This window comes from Mytilus trossulus, chromosome 11, assembly GCF_036588685.1.
Source record: "Mytilus trossulus isolate FHL-02 chromosome 11, PNRI_Mtr1.1.1.hap1, whole genome shotgun sequence".
Lineage (NCBI taxonomy): Eukaryota > Metazoa > Mollusca > Bivalvia > Mytilida > Mytilidae > Mytilus > Mytilus trossulus.
The window spans coordinates 66896391-66915785 of NC_086383.1; the positions used below are offsets into that span (position 1 = coordinate 66896391).

The window sequence follows — 19395 nt, forward strand, 5'->3', positions numbered from 1 at the left end:
AAACAGAAAAAAAGGATTTATTTTTTTTACAAAATTTCCTTATGCATATTATCTTTTGATCATAAACTAGCTTCTGTCTAAGTTTGGTATAAACCCAGGATAGTTTAATTAAGAAAGTTATTAAAATTTTAAAAACTTGAACCACAAAGTGAATGTAATGTTTCTCCACAGAAAAACTAAGTCCATCTATAAGTAAAATACGGAAAAAATGGAATTTTATTTTTACAAAATTTACTTCTGGATACTATCTTATGATCATAAATGAGCTTCTGTCCACGTTTGGAAGTAATCCAGTATAGTTTAAGAAAGTTATTAAAATTTCAAAAACTTTAACCACAGAGTGAATATTTGTGGACGCCGCCGCTGCCGCCGGAATGTAGGATCGCTTAGTCTCGCTTTTTCGACAAAAGTCGAAGGCTCGACAATAATATCTATTTTTACAATATCTTACTTAAGAACTGATATCGGTAAATTACAGGTAAATATCAAGATGCCAGTCCATACGAGGACCCCCTAATTACTTATGTTGTTTTAGTCTCATTATCAAATGTTGGAGAAACGTGACTAAACCAATTTAACAATTAACACCAAAAAAAAGTGTAACAAATTTTGGTATATATATGACACGTAAAATGCAATGATTTTTAATACTTATATTACGTTTAGGATTTTTTAAACAATTCTATTACAATTTTACATATATGTTTTTAACTGGTTACTTTATTTCATCCATATGTTAATTTCCGGAGACTGTACCCTGAAATACAAATAAAGTCTGGAACATGTCAGAAGAAAAATACCAAACCTCTATATAAACCTTTATTCAATTGAAGTCAAAATAATTCAGAGATAAATGATGATAAAGTGTAATGGTCATTACCAGTGACACACTGTTCATGTATATATGTTGTAAATCTTTGTGGTTTATTAAATTGATGGAGTTTGAAGTTATTATTTACTAACATAAAATACAATCCTTTCTCAAAAAGTTCTTCAGTTGTATAAACTTTTCTTTATTTACATCATTCAAATTGGTTATTTTGGGTCAAGCATGCATAGTTATTCCCCCTAGCAAAAAAGCATGCCACACCTGTCCTCGGTGACATATACCCAAGTCATCACTAGGGTTAATAATGTCATAATACAGGAATAAAATGAGCTCGCTAACGTTTTTAACAATAAAAATCGTGGTTACCCTTCTATCGATAAGTGTCATGCCAAAAAATGACTTACGTGTCCCCGTCTTTCCACCAACAATACAGTAAGGTCCACATTTAATGGTCGCACATTTTCTCTAAATTTTGAAACTGATATTACTTGAAAAACAAACAGTATTATTTATTTACTCACATGAAACAAACCGGGATGCGGTATTCAGTACGAAGGTGAAACTGGGCGATATTTATCTAAACGCACGCAAGAACACCTGTATCGTTTTAAAAGACCCAATAAATTCAAAAGTATCATTTATCAACATCTTAAGAAGCACAGTCATCCTATTAAATATTTAACAGTTCAACCTTTAGAAGTAGTAAATAAGCAGCCTGGTGAATCTCATTCTAAATTTGTACGATCACGAAAAATAAATGAATTAAAATTGGATTAAAACATTACAGACAGTCTACCCTCTCGGTCTTAATGATAATATCATGGGAATTGGCAATATATCAAGAACCGATTCTGTTAACATTTTGGATATAGTTTCTAAAACTTTTTGTAAAAATCGTTCTCATGGACGCAGAAAAAATCGCAATCAAAGAAAATTTCGGACCAACCATACAAATATTTCGGACCTAATTTCTATTTCAAAAAACAACGGCAGACATTATCTGTTAACCAAGCTTTGTTCTTTACCTATAAATAAATTAAATAAAATTTTAGAGGATTGCAACACAATTTCATATTACAGTCCTAAGTATGAAATTGTCCAAATTACCGTATAGCGGGTTATTTTCGCGGGGTGCAAATTTTCGCTTATTTTCGCGGAAAGAACAAAATCGCCAAAATAAGTTCCGCCAAATTAAAGGTGTACATACAAAGGTATGAATACAAGTTTTTAATCCGCCAAAATATTTCGTATACCTTGTTCAATGAAAATCGCGAAATTTTACACCCGCGAAAATAACCCGCTATACGGTATAATGGCATATTGTTATTTTAAACTGTTTCCAAAAATTGATCGCCCTGAAGATCATAAAAAACATTTTATTAAAATAAAGTATGTCAATAAAGGTTTTGATTTTGTAAATATTGCCGGTATTTTATGACCATTCTGTTAAAGACCAAATTCCTGGATATTTTGATAATACTGAACTCCCTCTCATTTGTTATATTTACAAGAAATCTACCCGAAAATATGTGTTTAGTTATAGCCAATTGTGTAAAGATGTAAGTATCACTGAAAATACACCTATGTCGTGTAATTGCAGTAATTCAGAATACACCTATGGCCCAATTTCCCATGTTATAACAGGAGACATTAACATCGTTCGCGACCAAGAGTTAACATCATTCCTCAGTAAAGGACCTAAATATCGTCTCCGTCAACTATTAACTGGAATGAGTGTCGTAATATCATCAACGACTCACTCCGTGCTGCTGTTTGAAATGGGTAAAACGGAAAAAAGCTGACAAAAAATCTTTGGACTCTTTTTTTAATTCAGTAATGAAGATAGTTGATATTCGAATACAACATCTTAAAGAACATTTTACTCTTAACAAAAACTATGAAAACCCTATTTCGCGTATCAAAAATAAACTAACAGAACTAGCCAAGGACTTTGTTTTTGTCCCGGCTGATAAAGCTGCTAATAATATCATTATTGTTTGACGTAAATTTTATATAGAGGTTCTGCAAAAGGAAATCACGAATTCACCAACATTCCAACTGACTTCATTTTCAGAAAACGACATCTGTAACAAACATAAACTTTTAGCTACTTCTTTACAAGCAAAACAAAACACAATGAAAATCCCAACTATGTACTGGCTTCCGAAGCTGCACAAAAAACCTTACAAATATAGATTTATTTCATCTTCTAGCCATTTTTCAACTACTAAATTGTCTGTTTTACTTACTAGTACACTTGGTACAATAATATAGAGGCTCTAAAGAGCCTGTGTCGCTCACCTTGGTCTATGTGCATATTAAACAAAGGACACAAATGGATTCATGACAAAATTGTATTTTGGTGATGGTGATGTGTTTGAAGTTCTTACTTTACTGAACGATTTTGCTTCTTACAATTATATCTATCATGAACTTTGCCCATTAGTAACAGAGAACAATATTTGGTAAAAATTTACATAAATTTACCAAATTAATGAAAATTGTTAAAAATTGAATATAAAGGGCAATAACTCCTTAAGGGGTCAATTGACCATTTAGGTCATGTTGACTTATTTGTAGATCTTACTTTGCTGAACATTATTGCTGTTTACAGTTTATCGCTATCTATAATAGTATTCAAGATAACCAAAAACGGCAAAATTTCTTTAAAAATTACCAATTGGAGGGCAGCAACCCAACAACCAGTTGTCCAATTCATCTGAAAAATTCAGGGCAGATAGATATTGTACTGATTGACAATTTAACTTCTTGTCAGATTTGCTCTAGATGCTTTGGTTTCATAGTTATAAGCAAAAAACTGCATTTTACCCCTATGTTCTATTTTTAGCCGTGGTGGCCATCTTGGTTGAATGGCCAGGTCATCGGACACATTTTTCAAACTAGATACCCCAAAGATGATTGTGGCCTAGTAGTTTTAGTGGAGATTTTGTAAAAGATTACTTAGATTTATGAAAAATGGTTAAAGATTGACTATAAAGGGCAATAACTCCTAAAGGGGTCAACTGACCATTTTGGTCATGTTGACTTATTTGTAGATCTTACTTTGCTGAACATTATTGCTGTTTACAATTTATATCTATCTATAATAATATTCAAGATAATAACCAAAAACAGCAAAATTTCCTCAAAATTACCAATTCAGGGGCAGCAACCCAACAACCGATTGACCGATTCATCTGAAAATTTCAGGGCAGATATTTCTAGACCTGATAAAGATTTTTATCCCATGTCAGATTTCCTCAAAATGCTTTGGTTTTTGAGTTATAAGCCAAAAACTGCATTTTACCCCTATGTTCTATTTTTAGCTGTGGCGGCCATCTTGGTTGGTTGACCAGGTCACGCCACACATTTTTTAAACTAGATACCCCAAAGATGATTGTGGCCAAGTTTGGATTAATTTGGCCAAGTAGTTTCAGAGGAGAAGATTTTTGTAAAAGATTACTTTAATTTACGAAAAATGGTTAAAAATTGACTATAAAGGGCAATAACTCCTAAACGGGTCAACTGACCATTTTGGTCATGTTGACTTATTTGTAGATCTTACTTTGCTGAACATTATTGCTGTTTACAGTTTATCTCTATCTATAATAATATTCAAGATAAGAACCAAAAACAGCAAAATTTCCTCAAAATTACCAATTCAGGGGCAGCAACCCAACAACCGATTGACCGATTCATCTGAAAATTTTAGGGCAGATAGATCTTGACCTGATAAACATTTTTATTTCATGTCAGATTTCCTCAAAATGCTTTGGTTTTTGAGTTATAAGCCAAAAACTGCATTTTACCCCTTTGTTCTATTTTTAGCCGTGGCAGCCATCTTGGTTGGTTGACCAGGTCACGCCACACATTTTTAAAACTAAATACCCCAAAGATGATTGTGGCCAACTTTGGATTAATTTGGCCAAGTAGTTTCAGAGGAGAAGATTTTTGTAAAAGATTACTTTAATTAACGAAAAATGGTTAAAAATTGACTATAAAGGGCAATAACTCCTAAACGGGTCAACTGACCATTTTGGTCATGTTGACTTATTTGTAGATCTTACTTTGCTGAACATTATTGCTGTTTACAGTTTATCTCTAACTATAATAATATTCAAGATAATAACCAAAAACAGCAAAATTTCTTCAAAATTACCAATTCTAGGGCAGCAACCCAACAACCGATTGACGATTCATCTGAAAATTTCAGGGCAGATAGATCTTGACCTGATAAACATTTTTACCCCATGTCAGATTTGCTCTAAATGCTTTGGTTTTTGAGTTATAAGCCAAAAACTGCATTTTACCCCTATGTTCTATTTTTAGCCGTGGCGGCCATCTTGGTTGGTTGACCAGGTCACGCCACACATTTTTTAAACTAGATACCCCAATGATGATTGTGGCCAAGTTTGGTTTGATTTGGCCCAGTAGTTTCAGAGGAGAAGATTTTTGTAAAAGTTAACGACGACGGACGACGACGACGACGGACGACGACGACGACGGACGTGATGAGAAAAGCTCACTTGGCCCTTCGGGCCAGGTGAGCTAAAAACCTGATAATAAATTGTTCAAATAAGGCCTTTGAAAATAGTGGAATTAATTACTTTTGAAGTGTCAAAAACTCGTTGGAAGTACTTGATAAATTGTATGCATATATTGGTGATGTTGAATCTGTTCAAAGTTATGATTTTTCTACCCTATATACCACTTTGCCTCATATTCTTATTAAGAAAACATTCAAATCCCTAATTAACTGGGCATTTAAAAAGTCGGAATGTGAGTACATATGTTCAAACTCTTTTAGATCAGTTTTTAGTAGCAATAAACAAAAGAACTATGTCAATTGGACATGCTTTGATACTATTTATGCGCTTGAATTTTTACTTGATAACATTTTTGTTTGCTTTGGAGATTCCGTATATCGTCAAGTTATTGGAATTCCAATGGGGACTAACTGTGCACCACTTATTTCGGACCTGTTTTTGTATTGTTATGAGTTACAATTTATGACTAAAATTAGCAAAGACCCATCAAAACAACATTTGATACAAAAATTTAACAATACTTTTAGATATTTGGATGATATATTGGCTCTCAATAATGACGACTTCAGTATGTATACTAAAGAAATTTATCCTGTAGAACTTACTTTAAATAAAGCTAATGATAACAATGACCACTGCACTTTCCTCGATCTTAATATCTATATCATAAACGGGAAGCTTAATACAAAAATTTATGATAAAAGAGATGATTTTTCATTTCCTATTGTTAATTATCCATTTTTGGATGGTGACGTTCCCTTGTCACCATCTTATGGTGTTTATATAGCTCAACTTGTACGATTCGCTCGTGTTTGTAACAACGTATTAGATTTTAGCGAGAGAAATTTATGTATTACTGAAAAATTATTACACCAGGGTTTTCGATATCACAAACTGGTCCACAAACTGGTCAAAACATTTACTAAATTTTATCACTGGTATAAGGAAATAATTCGTAAATATAACTCAACATGCAGACATCTTATATGTTCAGGTATTTCACATCCAAAATTTTATGGAAATATTCTTTATAAAGCTAAAAAATGTCAGTATTCTCCTCAGAAACTAACAAAACCTTTAAATAGACTTATTAAAAGGGGATATAGTTACAATACTGTTGTCAGGTCATTAAAGATTGCATATTTTGGCTTTAACATTGATTCACTGATAGGGTCTTTGCATCGGAACTAAACACATTTATTTCTTAAAAAAAAACTAAAAGAAACAGTTGTTGGCATGACACGGGTTATGTTCTTCTCATATATTTTATGATAGTATGATACTAAACCCCTAACGGGAGGGATTGTAAATGATATTCATATGATGAATACATAATCTTTCAATCAGTTTAATTGAGGTCTGGAGCTGGCATGTCAGTTAACTGCTAGTAGTCTGTTGTTATTTATGTATTATTGTCATTTTATTTATTTTCTTTTGTTACATCTTTTGACATCGGACTCGGACTTCTCTTGAACTGAATTTTAATGTGCGTATTGTTATTCTTTTACTTTTCTACATTGGCTAGAGGTATAGGGGGGGGTTGAGATCTCATAAACATGTTTAACCCCGCCGCAATTTTGCGCCTGTCCCAAGTCAGGAGCCTGTGGCCTTTGTTAGTCTTGTATGATTTTAAATTTTAGTTTCTTGTGTATAATTCGGAGTTTAGTATGACGTCCATTATCACTGTACTATTATGCATATTTTAGGGGCCAGCTGAAGGACACCTAAGGGTGTGGGAATTCTCGCTACATTGAAGACCCATTGGTTGCCTTTGGCTGTTGTTTGCTGTATGGTCGGGTGGTTGTCGCTTTGACATACTCACCATTTCCTTTCTCAATTTTATTTGCACAATAACTTATCCATGAAAATTATGTGTCAGTCATATAAACCCATTCAGATGGACATGTACACCTTGCAATTGTTCTATACACCAAATATAGTTTACTCATTACTTATATTATCTATGAGTAAATATAATCAGGAAAAATTATGTGACCCAAAGAACCATGAAAAGGAGGTCAAGCTCAGTTGAATCCTACCAAAGAGAAGATGACCTGGTGCCTTTAGTACCTGAGAAAGGAAACTTCAGAGCCTAAAACAACATATATATTCCAGACTGAAACCTCAGATGATTAGGCATCAGTAAACCAGATAATAACAAACCAGCTCCTTAATCTTTTGAAATATGAAGCTTTATAAAAGAGACAATGTGGCCACTGCCGACGGAAAGCATCCTTCTGTCTGAGGAGGTACAATAAGACCTTCACATGACATAAGACTTGCAAAGGCTTGTTGTTCTCAATTGCATTCACAGATGTCCATATTTACAGTTACATTTTGACAATACAAATCTGATCATAAAATGAAGTATGTTGGAATTGATTGATTCATAGTTTCAAAACTTTTGTTAAATTTGTTTTAACTTTAAACATCATACCATCTAGTTTATTCCATATTCCATCATCAGACATTGCTTTGCATTTTATTTTATGAATTTCTATTCCATTTGTACTGGTAACATCTGTAATGTCTTCCCCAAACAATCTTTTAATCAATGAAGTCTTTCCCGCCCCTTTCTTTCCAACAACTACTAAACGTATGTCTCTCTTTTTCTCAGATCCTGACTCAAGTAATTTAAGGTACAATTCCACAGATCTTTTGTCAGTCATTAACTTTATTTCAGTTGGGACTTCATCTACAAAGTCAAAGATATAAAGTTATTTTAATGAAGATGATGAAGAAAAATACTATTTTACACAATTTATTATAATCAAGTATTTTCTATTATGCACCTTTTTCATTGTTTGTAAATATTAAATATTTAGTTTTTAGCAAAATTAGATGATTAAACAATAATTAAGGGCCCTTTTCAGCCTACAGTCGGGTGAGGATTTTTTGTCGAAGGCTTCATTGTGACTTTGTCGATTATGTCCTTTTCATAAGTAACTTACTGTAAAGTTATCTAACATGTATTTTTATGGGTCTCGAAGTTACCACAATTTTAAAATGGTTTTCCCATTTTACAGCGAAAATGTTGGGCAATTCATGATAGTATTTGTAAAATTACTATGCCAAATATATTTCATAATTTGTTGATATTACCCTATAGTTGTTTTCTTAAATGCACTGATGAATTGTCATCGACATCTGTTAAATAACCTCATCATAGATACCAGGATTCAAATTTTGAATTAACGCCAGAAGCGCATTTTGTCTTTAAAAGATTTATCAGTGACGCTCCAATCAAAAAAGTTAAAAATGCCAAATGAAGTACGACCTTGAAGAGCATTGAGGACCAAAAATTCCTAAAGGTTTTGCCAAATACAGCTATGGTAATCTATTCCTGAGGTAGAAAAGCCTTAGTATTTCAACAATTTAAAGTTTTATAAACAGTTTTTATAAAATTATGACCATAGCAATGATAAGTGCTGACTACTGGGCTGGTGATTGAAATTCTGCTCCAACTAGTTATAGAAGCCATCTAGAATTTGCAGTGAGATAAGGCTCTCGGTTAAATATTGAAGGCCTCGGTGTGAAATGAAGAACAGCAATACAAGTGGTGTGCCTTTGCTTAAAGTTTTATCAGGTGCAGTGCTGATTTTGTGTCATTTGATATACCATATACTTTCTTTTCCAGTATAATAGGAATACAAGCATAAAGCATTTATATAAAGTAGAACAGTTGCAACAGTAGAGAAAGATACAACATTTGTATATAGAAATAGGAAGATGTGGTGCCAATGACACAACTCTCCATCCAAGTCACAATTTACAACAGTAAACCATTATAGGTCAAAGTACGGTCTTCAACAGGGAGCCTTTGCTCACACCACACAGTAAGCTATAAAGGGCCCCAAAAATTACTAGTGTAAAACCATTAAAACGGAAAACCAACGGTCTAATCTATATAAAAAACGAGAAATGAGAACCACTTATGAACCACATCAACAAACGACAACTACTGAACATCTGATCCCTGACTTAGGACAGGTGCAAACAATTATATGCATATTAAAAAAAAATGGTTGCAAGAATAAAATGAAAAACTATAGGTATTGAATAAGAATCAGTTAGAATAAAAGTGCATGTAGTTTCCCTAATTCCAACAACCATGTAAATGAAATTAACACTTTACAAATTTTATGATCCAAAGTGCTTTCATGAATTTAACTTCCTCAATGATTAAGTAAAGTATAAACAGTTAATTGATTCTAGCATAGTGAGTTGATTCACAACATATTATTACACTGTTATTAAAGTGAGAGGGTTAGCGCTATAGAACCAGGTTTAAACCACCATTTTCTACATTTGAAAATGCCTGTACCAATTGTCAGGAATATGACAGTTCTTGTCCATTCGTTTTTGATGCGGTTTGTTTTTTGATTTTGCCATGTGATTTTGGACTTTCCAAATTGATTTTCCTCTGAGTTCAGTATTTTTGTGATTTTACTTTTTACAATCGATCCAATATATGCATTAAATATAGTTGACCTATTGCTTATAGTATCTAAGAAACAAACTTGACCATGGAAACTAAACATTGACCAATGAACCATGAAAATGAGGTCAAGGTCAGATGGTACCTGCCAGACAGACATATTGACCTTACAATCCTTTCATGCAATAAATCTAGTTGGACCTATTGCTTATATATAGTTTAAGAAAAACAGACCAAAACACAAAAAACTTAACATTACACAATGAACCATGAAAATGAGGTCAAGGTCAAATAAAACCTGCCAGACTGACGTGTTCATAATAAAATATGTCCATACACCATATATAGTTGACCTATTGCATATAGTATTAGAACTAGAGGCTCTAAAGAGCCTGTGTCGCTCACCTTGGTCTATGTGCATATTAAACAAAGGACACAAATGGATTCATGAAAAATTGTATTTTGGTGATGGTGATGTGTTTGAAGTTCTTACTTTACTGAATGTTCTTGCTTCTTACAATTATATCTATAATGAACTTTGCCCATTAGTAACAGAGAAAAATATTTGGTAAAAATTTACATAAATTTACTGAGTTAATGAAAATTGTTAAAAATTGACTATAAAGGGCAATAACTCCTTAAGGGGTCAATTGACCATTTAGGTCTTGTTGACTTATTTGTAGATCTTACTTTGCTGAACATTATTGCTGTTTACAGTTTATTTCTATCTATAATAGAATTCAAGATAATAACCAAAAACGGCAAAATTTCTTTAAAAATTACCAATTGGAGGGCAGCAAGCCAACAACCGATTGTCCAATTCATCTAAAAATTTCAGGGCAGATAGATATTGACCTGATAAACATTTTTATGACATGTCAAATTTCCTCAAAATGCTTTGGTTTTTGATTTATAAGCCAAAAACTGCATTTTACCCCTATGTTCTATTTTTAGCCGTGGTGGCCATCTTGGTTGGTTGACCGAGTCACGCCACACAATTTTTAAACTAGATACCCCAAAGATGATTGTGGCCAAGTTTGGATTAATTTGGCCCAGTAGTTTCAGAGGAGAAGATTTTTGTAAAAGATTACTTAGATTTATGAAAAATGGTTAAAAATTGACTATAAAGGGCAATAACTCCTAAAGGGGTCAACTGACCATTTCGGTCATGTTCACTTATTTGTAAATCTAACTTTGCTGAACATTATCACTGTTTACAGTTTATCTCTATCTATAATAATATTCAAAATAATAACCAAAAACAGCAAAATTTCCTCAAAATTACCAATTCAGGGGCAGCAACCCAACAACAGGTTAATAGATTCATCTGAAAATTTCAGGGCAGATAGATCTTGACCTGATAAACATTTTAACCCATGTCAGATTTCCTCTGAATGCTTTGGTTTTTGAGTTATAAGCCAAAAACTGCATTTTACCCCTATGTTCTATTTTTAGCCGTGGCGGCCATCTTGGTTGGATGACCGGGTCACGCCACACATTTTTTAAACTAGATACCCCAATGATGATTGTGGCCAAGTGTGGTTTGATTTGGCCCAGTAGTTTCAGAGGAGAAGATTTTTGTTAACAACGACGGATGACGGACTCCAAGTGATGAGAAAAGCTCACTTGGCCCTTCGAGCCAGGTGAGCTAAAAAAAGACCAAAACTCAAAATCTTAACTTTGACCACTGAAACATGAAAATGATCACACCTGCCAGTTGGACATGTACACCTTACAATCAAAATATACCAAATAAAGTAGACCTATTGCTCATAGTATCAGATATATGGACATGATCATGAAAACTTAACCTTGTTCACTGATCGATGGAAAAATGAGGTCAAGGTCAAATGAAAACTGTCTGGGGGGCATGAGGACCTTGCAAGGTACGCATATACAAAATATAGTTATCCTATTACATGTACTCATAATAAGAAAGAAATTAACATTACAACAAATCTTAACTTTTTTTTTGCAAGAAGTCACTGAACCATAACAATGAGGTCAAGGACAATGGACATTAGACAGACGGATACTTCGTAACATATAAGGCATCCATATACAAAGTATGAAGCATCCAGTTCTTCCACCTTCTGAAATATAAAGCTTTTAAAAAGTAAGCTAACGCCACCGCCAGATCACTATCCCTATGTCAAGCTTTCTGCGACAGGAGTCACAGGCTCGACAAAATTTTTTTTCTTTCATATTACTAATCACACGCCATAAATTCATGTGTTAAACAGTTTTTTCAGCACTGGCTGAACCATTAAAATGAGGTCAAGGACAATGTCCATATGGCTGACAGAAATTTTGTAACAGAAAGCATGACATCTGTATTTAAGCTTTGAAGCATGCAGGTCTTCCACCTCCTGCTACACATGTGGCATTGGTGGTGTTACTCATGCAAGATGAAATCAGGTCATAATTGGTTAGAGTAAAAGAGGAAAACAATTAAATGATAACAAGGGAGCCTACTTTTATCGATCCCTAGACTAGTCTCAAAAAAATCAAACCAAGTGTACTTGAGTAAGTGCACAACATGAGAAAAACTGACATTCATCTGACGTAGAGTAACTATGGAACGCCAGACAAACACATTTTTTGAAAATCAAACTAGAGGCTCTTAAGAGCCTGTGTCACTCACCTTGGTCTATGTGCATATTAAACAAAGGACACAGATTGATTCATGACAAAATTGTGTTTTGATGATGGTGATGTGTTTGTAGATCTTACTTTACTGAACATTCTTGCTTCTTACAATTATCTCAATTTATAATGAACTTGACTCATTAGTTACAGAGGAAAATATTCTGTTAAATTTACAAAATTATTAAACAAACAAAAAAATGACTATAAAGGGCATCAACTCCTTATGGTGTTTTTGGTCATGTTGACTTATTTGCTGATCTTACTTTGCTGAACATTATTGCTGTTAACAGTTTATCCCTATCTATAATAATATTCAAGATAATAACCAAAAACAGCAAAATTTCCTTAAAATTACCAATTCAGGGGCAGCAACCCAACAACAGTTGTCTGATTCATCTAAAAATTTCAGGGCAGATAGATCTTGACTTGCAAAACAATTTAACCCCCATGTCTGAATTGCTCTTAATGCTTTGGTTTCATAGTTATAAGCCAAAATCAACATTTTACCCCTATCTTTTACTTTTAGTCATAGCGGCCATCTTGTTGGTTGGCAGTGTCACTGCACACATTTTTTACCTAAATACCTCAATGATGATTATGGTCAAGTATGGTTAAATTTGGACAAGTAGTTTTAGAGGAGAAGATTTTTGTAAAAGATTACAAAAAAAATTACAAAAATTGGTAAAAATGACTTTAAAGGACAATACATCCTAAAGGATCAACTGACCATTTTAGTCATATTAATTTATTTGTAGATCTTACTTTACTGAACATTATTGCTGTTTACAGTTTTATCTCTATCTATAATAATATTCAAGATAATAGCACAAATAATAAACTAGAGGCTCCAAAGAGCCTGAGTCGCTCACCTTGGTCTATGTGAATATTAAATAAAGGAAGCAGATGGATTCATGACAAAATTGTGTTTTGGTGATGGTGATGTGTTTGTAAATCTTATTTTACTAAACAGTCTTGCTGCTTACATTTATCTCTATAAACAGTCTTGCTGCTTACATTTATCTCTATCTATAATGAACTTGGCCAAGTAGTTTCAGTGGAAAATGTTAATAAAAATTTACAAATTTTATGAAAATTGTTAAAAATTGACTATAAAGGACAATAACTCTTTAGGGAGTCAATTGACCATTTCGGTCATGTTGACTTATTTGTAAATCTTACTTTGATGAACATAATTGCTGTTTACAGTTTATCTCTATCTATAACAATATTCAAGATAATAACAAAAAACAGCAAAATTTCCTTAAAATTACCGATTCAGGGGCAGCAACCCAACAAAGGGTTGTCTAATTCGTATGGAAATTTCAGGGCAGATAGATCTTGATCTGATAAACAATTGTACCCCATGTCAAATTAGCTCTAAATGCTTTGATTTTTGAGTTATAAGCCAAAACCTGTACTTTACCCCTATGTTCTATTTTGGGCCGTGGCGTCCATTTTGGTTGGTGGACCAGGTCACCGGACACATTTTTAAAACTAAATACCCCAATAACAATTGTGACCAAGTTTGATTGAATTTGGCCAAGAAGTTTCAGAGGAGAAGATTTTTGTAAAAGATTACTTTAATTTAAGAAAAATGGTTAAAAATTGACTATAAAGGACAATAACTCCTTAACGGGTCAACTGACCATTTGGGACTCATGATGACTTATTTGTAAATCTAACTTTGCTGAACATTATTGCTGTTTACAGTTTATCTCTATCTATAATAATATTCAAGATAATAACCAAAAACTGCAAAATTTCCACAAAATTACCAATTCAGGGGCAGCAACCCAACAACTGGTTGATCGATTCATCTAAAAATTTCAGGGCATTTAGATCTTGACCTGATAAACATTTTTACCCCATTTCAGATTTCCTCTAAATGCTTTGGTTTTTGAGTTATAAGCCAAAAACTGCATGTTACCCCTATGTTCTATTTTTAGCCTGGCGGCCATCTTGGTTGGTTGACCAGGTCACGCCACACATTTTTAAAACTAGATACCCCAATGATGATTGTGGCCAAGTTTGGTTCAATTTGGCTCAGTAGTTTCAGAGGAGAAGATTTTTGTAAAAGTTAACAACGACAACGGACGACAGACAATGGACAACGCCAGACGCCGGACGCAAAGTGATGGGAAAAGCTCACTTGGCCCTTCGGGCCAGGTGAGCTAAAAAGTAAAGATTTATTCCAACAAATCAAATATTGCATAAATATTTCATTAAATTTTATCAAAGCATTCTCCAGACAGACAGGGAGGCATATGGGCGAGCAGAAAGACGGACAAGGGTGTACCATATAACATATCGACTATGACGGGCAAATAAATTAGAACAAGCATTTTCAGAGTATTGCATGGCAATACATAGTCCCCTATCGGTTAAAAAAAATCATTGTACTGGAACATGATGCAAACTGAATTGGTAATTTATGATATTTTCTATATTAATTAAATGCTCCACAGGATGCAGCTTGATACAACTGCAAAGGTTGAACCCTGAACAGTTGAGTCAAGCTTGATACAGCTCTGAATTTGGATTGTGATTATACATTTGGCACAGGGTGCAATCAACAGTTTCAATGACGTCATATTTTTAGGGACCATGTATGAGTGATCCTTAGTGGTGGAATGGTCAATAAAAATGCATGTATAAAACTAGATATCACTGGAATCAGAATTTTCTCTAGTTTATAATGAAATAGAAATAAAGTGTACTTTTAATATAATAAAAAAGTTCTTTTCAGAGAACATGGGGGAAAAATTGCCTAATCTGAACATAAAAAACCTGATATCAGATCGGGTGGGCGAAAGCGATCATTTAACGTTATACATGTATTACGCTTCCATATGTTTAATGATTTGTAAATGTATTGATAGCAGATTTTACACTTCATGTACCCATCTGATAATAAAGAATTGTGAATTGTTTTGCATTGGTTTGTAAATAAATTATTGTGCCTTCGTTCAATTAGTTATATTAAGTTTAGTTTGTATTAATTATACATCAATAGGTTCACATTAATTGAAATTATGTCCAGTTGTCAATTTAAAATTGTTGTCGTAAATTCTGATGGTGATTGACATGTAGATACAATGTACAATAACCAAGGTGACACTGGATGTATGTCAACAGACTGTTAAGACAATAGAAATAAAACCAATGAAATAACATGTGCTGATTATAGGCGTTTCTTGTCAAGTGCTTAAAAGTCCTTAGTTGGTCACTACATCCGTTAAGTCATGATTTTGGCAGCTTAATATAATGTTAATTGAAAGACTTCGTACACCTAACCAGCATCCTGTACACAAAATATAGTTGACCTATTGCTTACAGGATCCAAGAACCGACTAAAAGAAAACTTCAACATTGACCAACCAACTATGAAAATGAGATCAAGGTCAGATGAATGCTGCCATACAGACATGTTCATCTTACAATAATTCTATACATCAAATATAGTTAGGTGACCTACTGTTTATAGTATATATATGAGAAACTGACTTGACAAGGAAAACATAACCTTGATCACTGATCCATGACATGATTGGACTGCAGTGATCCTTATATCTCACATTCTATGACTTTTGTCACAGGCGAGATATAAATTATTGGTTTCTAACAGCTATCTTGTTAGTATGTCCTTTTTCTTGGCGAAATAATTCTAGCAAAATAGAAGATTGCTTGTGATTGCAGATAAACATACAAGTAATGGTTTACTTTTACATGTTTTATAAATTGTAATTTGGATGAAGAGTTGTCTCATTGGCTCTCACGCCACATCTTCCTATATCTATGTACTATAGCATCCCCATTCGAAATTAAAACAATAGAAAACCCAATCCAATTGTCCTGCTTAGCGTTTAAAAACCCAATTCATTCAAAGGGAAACCCAATTATTTATTAAAACTATGCATTCCCAACCCTATTAGTTGCTGTCAAGTGCGTCATTATATAAATAATGAATTAGTTTTGTGTAATTTATAAATCTATTTTTGTAAATTAAAGAAAACTACTGTCGTTCTTAGAATAAAGCACCAATTAAAAAGCAATCTTAACTACTCGGGCATTCTCGCCCACTTACGTTAACATAATTTGCTAGTGAAGCGATAAGGGTCGTCTTGAGAAGTCACAAATGGTAGAACTGGCTCCTTGTCGGAATCTTTGAATCATTTGTCCCTTACTAAAATTTTGTATCCCGATAAACAATCGACACCAGTTCATAAAATTTCTTTTTATAACAAGAAATAGAAAAGGTAGAAAAAGCACATCTTGTGCTAAAGACTTAGTTTATTAAATTATCTCAAAACTGACAGATATTCTGAGGATTATAGAGAAATGTCACCCGTATTATCAATTCACTCGTGGAGAATGCAATAACTCTATATGCAATAACATTGATCATATATTTATAGTGACTGTTTTGCTGTTAACATGGACAATATTTTGGTTTATGTCATAACATGTAATGTGTTAAAACTAATTTATAGGTTGAATAATATATATATAATAATAAAACAAGTTAAAGAAAATTACCTTCTATCCCTTGACCAGCAGTCACACCTGGAGATTTCTCTGACATGACAGTCTAAAAAATAAGTAATATGCACTGTGAATACATCTTCACTCATGTCCCTTGAAGAACTATTAAAATTTTAAGATATAAACCCCCAAAAAATAATATACATTGACATAATACCAATATATATGTAATACCAATGTCATAGATGCCAACCCCCTTTTGACACAATCAGTAACAAACTATGAAATTTTCCGTATTTTTTAAAAGTTTTCAGTAATCATTCATATTAAACGTGCACTTACCAATAAAAAATACTGACGAGTGGTTGCAAGGTAATGTGCACTAAAATTTGTTGTTTATAATGTTGTCTGTAGTATGTTTTCCATTAATTAATTGTTCAGATGTTCTCGACTCGTACAGTTTCGTTTTGTCAAGGAGAAGTAGAGAAAGGGGGAAATCTACTCATAAAATGCAAGTTTGCCCCTTCGGAAGTCAGTTAGTTACTCGACAATAGGTTGATAACTCCCGAGAAACCGGAAGCATTACATTGGCGTTTTCTAAAAACCGGACCAGGACGGAAAAGTAATGATAAAAATCCGTGTTTTACAAAATTGAACGCCGATGATTGGTAATCCGTAACTATTCGACTTTGACCGTAATAGCGTAGTTTTAATGGCAAAATCGGAGAAACTACGCAAAAATCGTAATGGTTGGCATCTATGCAATGTTCCACATTACATAAAATGTATCCAACACATTTTTATATTTTCAGGATAATGTGTGGCTCAGAGTAAAAGAGAGATGTAGTTTAAAGGGAACAGTTTTTTTTTAATTTGGAAAATCCCCTTGCAGGTATATAAAAAGTAAAATAACAAAATTATCGAACTCCGATGAAAATTCTAAGCCGAAAGTCCCCAAGTAAATGGCAAAATCAAAAGCTCAAACACATCTAACGAATGGATGTCAAATTCCTGACTTGGTACTGGCATTTTCTTATGTAGAAAATGTTGGATTAAACCTGGTTTATCTGTTCCCAAAAAAATTATACAATGCAGCAAGAATATTTGTGTTTGATGGAAACTATGGACCAAAACCTGTCTTACTGATTATTTTGACTTGACCAAGTTTTATGGTTTTAAAGATAGAAAGCATAAATGAAAAACAAACAAGAGGCTCAAAAAAACTTGTATCGTACATCTTGGCATTTTTGCTAACACTAAATTGGATTGATTACTTAATTCAATGATTGAGTAATTGCTAATTTCAGTGTTATTGGTCCGAGTACACAGTTATGTCGTAGTGCATTTCTTTTAGACAATAAATGTAAATAAAAAAAATGCCACCTGCGCTTTCTCAATAATATTTTTACAGTGTGTTGTACTACTTTTTGGACAAATTATATCAAAATTATAGAAAACTTCATCAGCTCGAACTCAAAATATAGACAAGTTTGTGTTAAGGGGGTCTTGAAATCTTTTGACAGCTTTTGAAGTGCTAATTTTTACCTTTTTCAGCTGAACCTAATTACTACTTTACCTAAATATTTATGACCCAAATTTTTTTACAGTGTCATTTCAACCCCCAACTTGCTATATGAGGCATAAAAAATGGAGAATTAAATTTGGAAGGGGTATAACAAAAATTGGCAAGTAACACACTGTCCACATTAAGGACTATATTCGTGGACAACGAAAATCAAAGGAGGATAACTGTGTACTCGGACCTATTGGCTATATTGTGAAATCAGTTTTTATTGGTGGAGGAAGCCGGAGTACCCTAAGCAAACCAGGACATACCGCAGGTTAATCAAGACTGGAGTCAAACGCACCTCACAAGCTCAATGCTGGAAGAATAATCAACAAGATTATTTGGTGAAAATAGGAGGTAGGTAGATCTTGACAATCAGTATTTTGCCCCGGACAGATTTTCTTCACCTATTGTGGTTTCAAGGATTAAGATAATTAACACATTTTACCCTCATGTTCTATTATTAACTATATTGCAGCCATGTCTTGTTGTTTAAGGCTATAATTCCCTTAGAAGTCATCCAGTTGTTTTGGTTGTATTGGCAATTTTATAGATCTTGCATTTCTGATTATCTTTGCTGTTCACAGTTAATACTTTTCTATTATAGTTTTCAAGGTAATGAGCAAAAGCACAAAGATCAGTAAAAAATGTCATTTAAGAACAATAACTCCTATGGTCTATTGTTTATGGCCATATTGACAAATTGTAGATCATGTTTTGCTGACCCCTTTTGCTTCAAACAGTTTTACCTATCTCATAAAGTTTTTGAGGTAAGAGAGCATTGAATGGCAATACACAGTACCCTACCGGATAAAAATTCTTTTTACTGGAACAAAATTCTAACTTGATTTCTAACTTGTCATGTTGTAATCTATATAACAAA

The 19395-nt window shown here is 33.3% G+C and overlaps 1 protein-coding gene across 1 annotated transcript in view; it reads right to left on the reverse strand.

Moving 5' to 3' along the window:
• LOC134690253 (uncharacterized) overlaps positions 1–19395 on the reverse strand; it is a 42139-nt gene that overhangs the window by 13704 nt on the left and 9040 nt on the right. The window contains exons 3-4 of the mRNA XM_063550230.1: positions 17000–17051; positions 7814–8071 (exon numbers count right to left, since the gene is read on the reverse strand). Coding sequence (XP_063406300.1) covers positions 7814–8071; positions 17000–17051 — 310 coding nt within the window. The remainder of the gene's footprint in view (positions 1–7813; positions 8072–16999; positions 17052–19395) is intronic.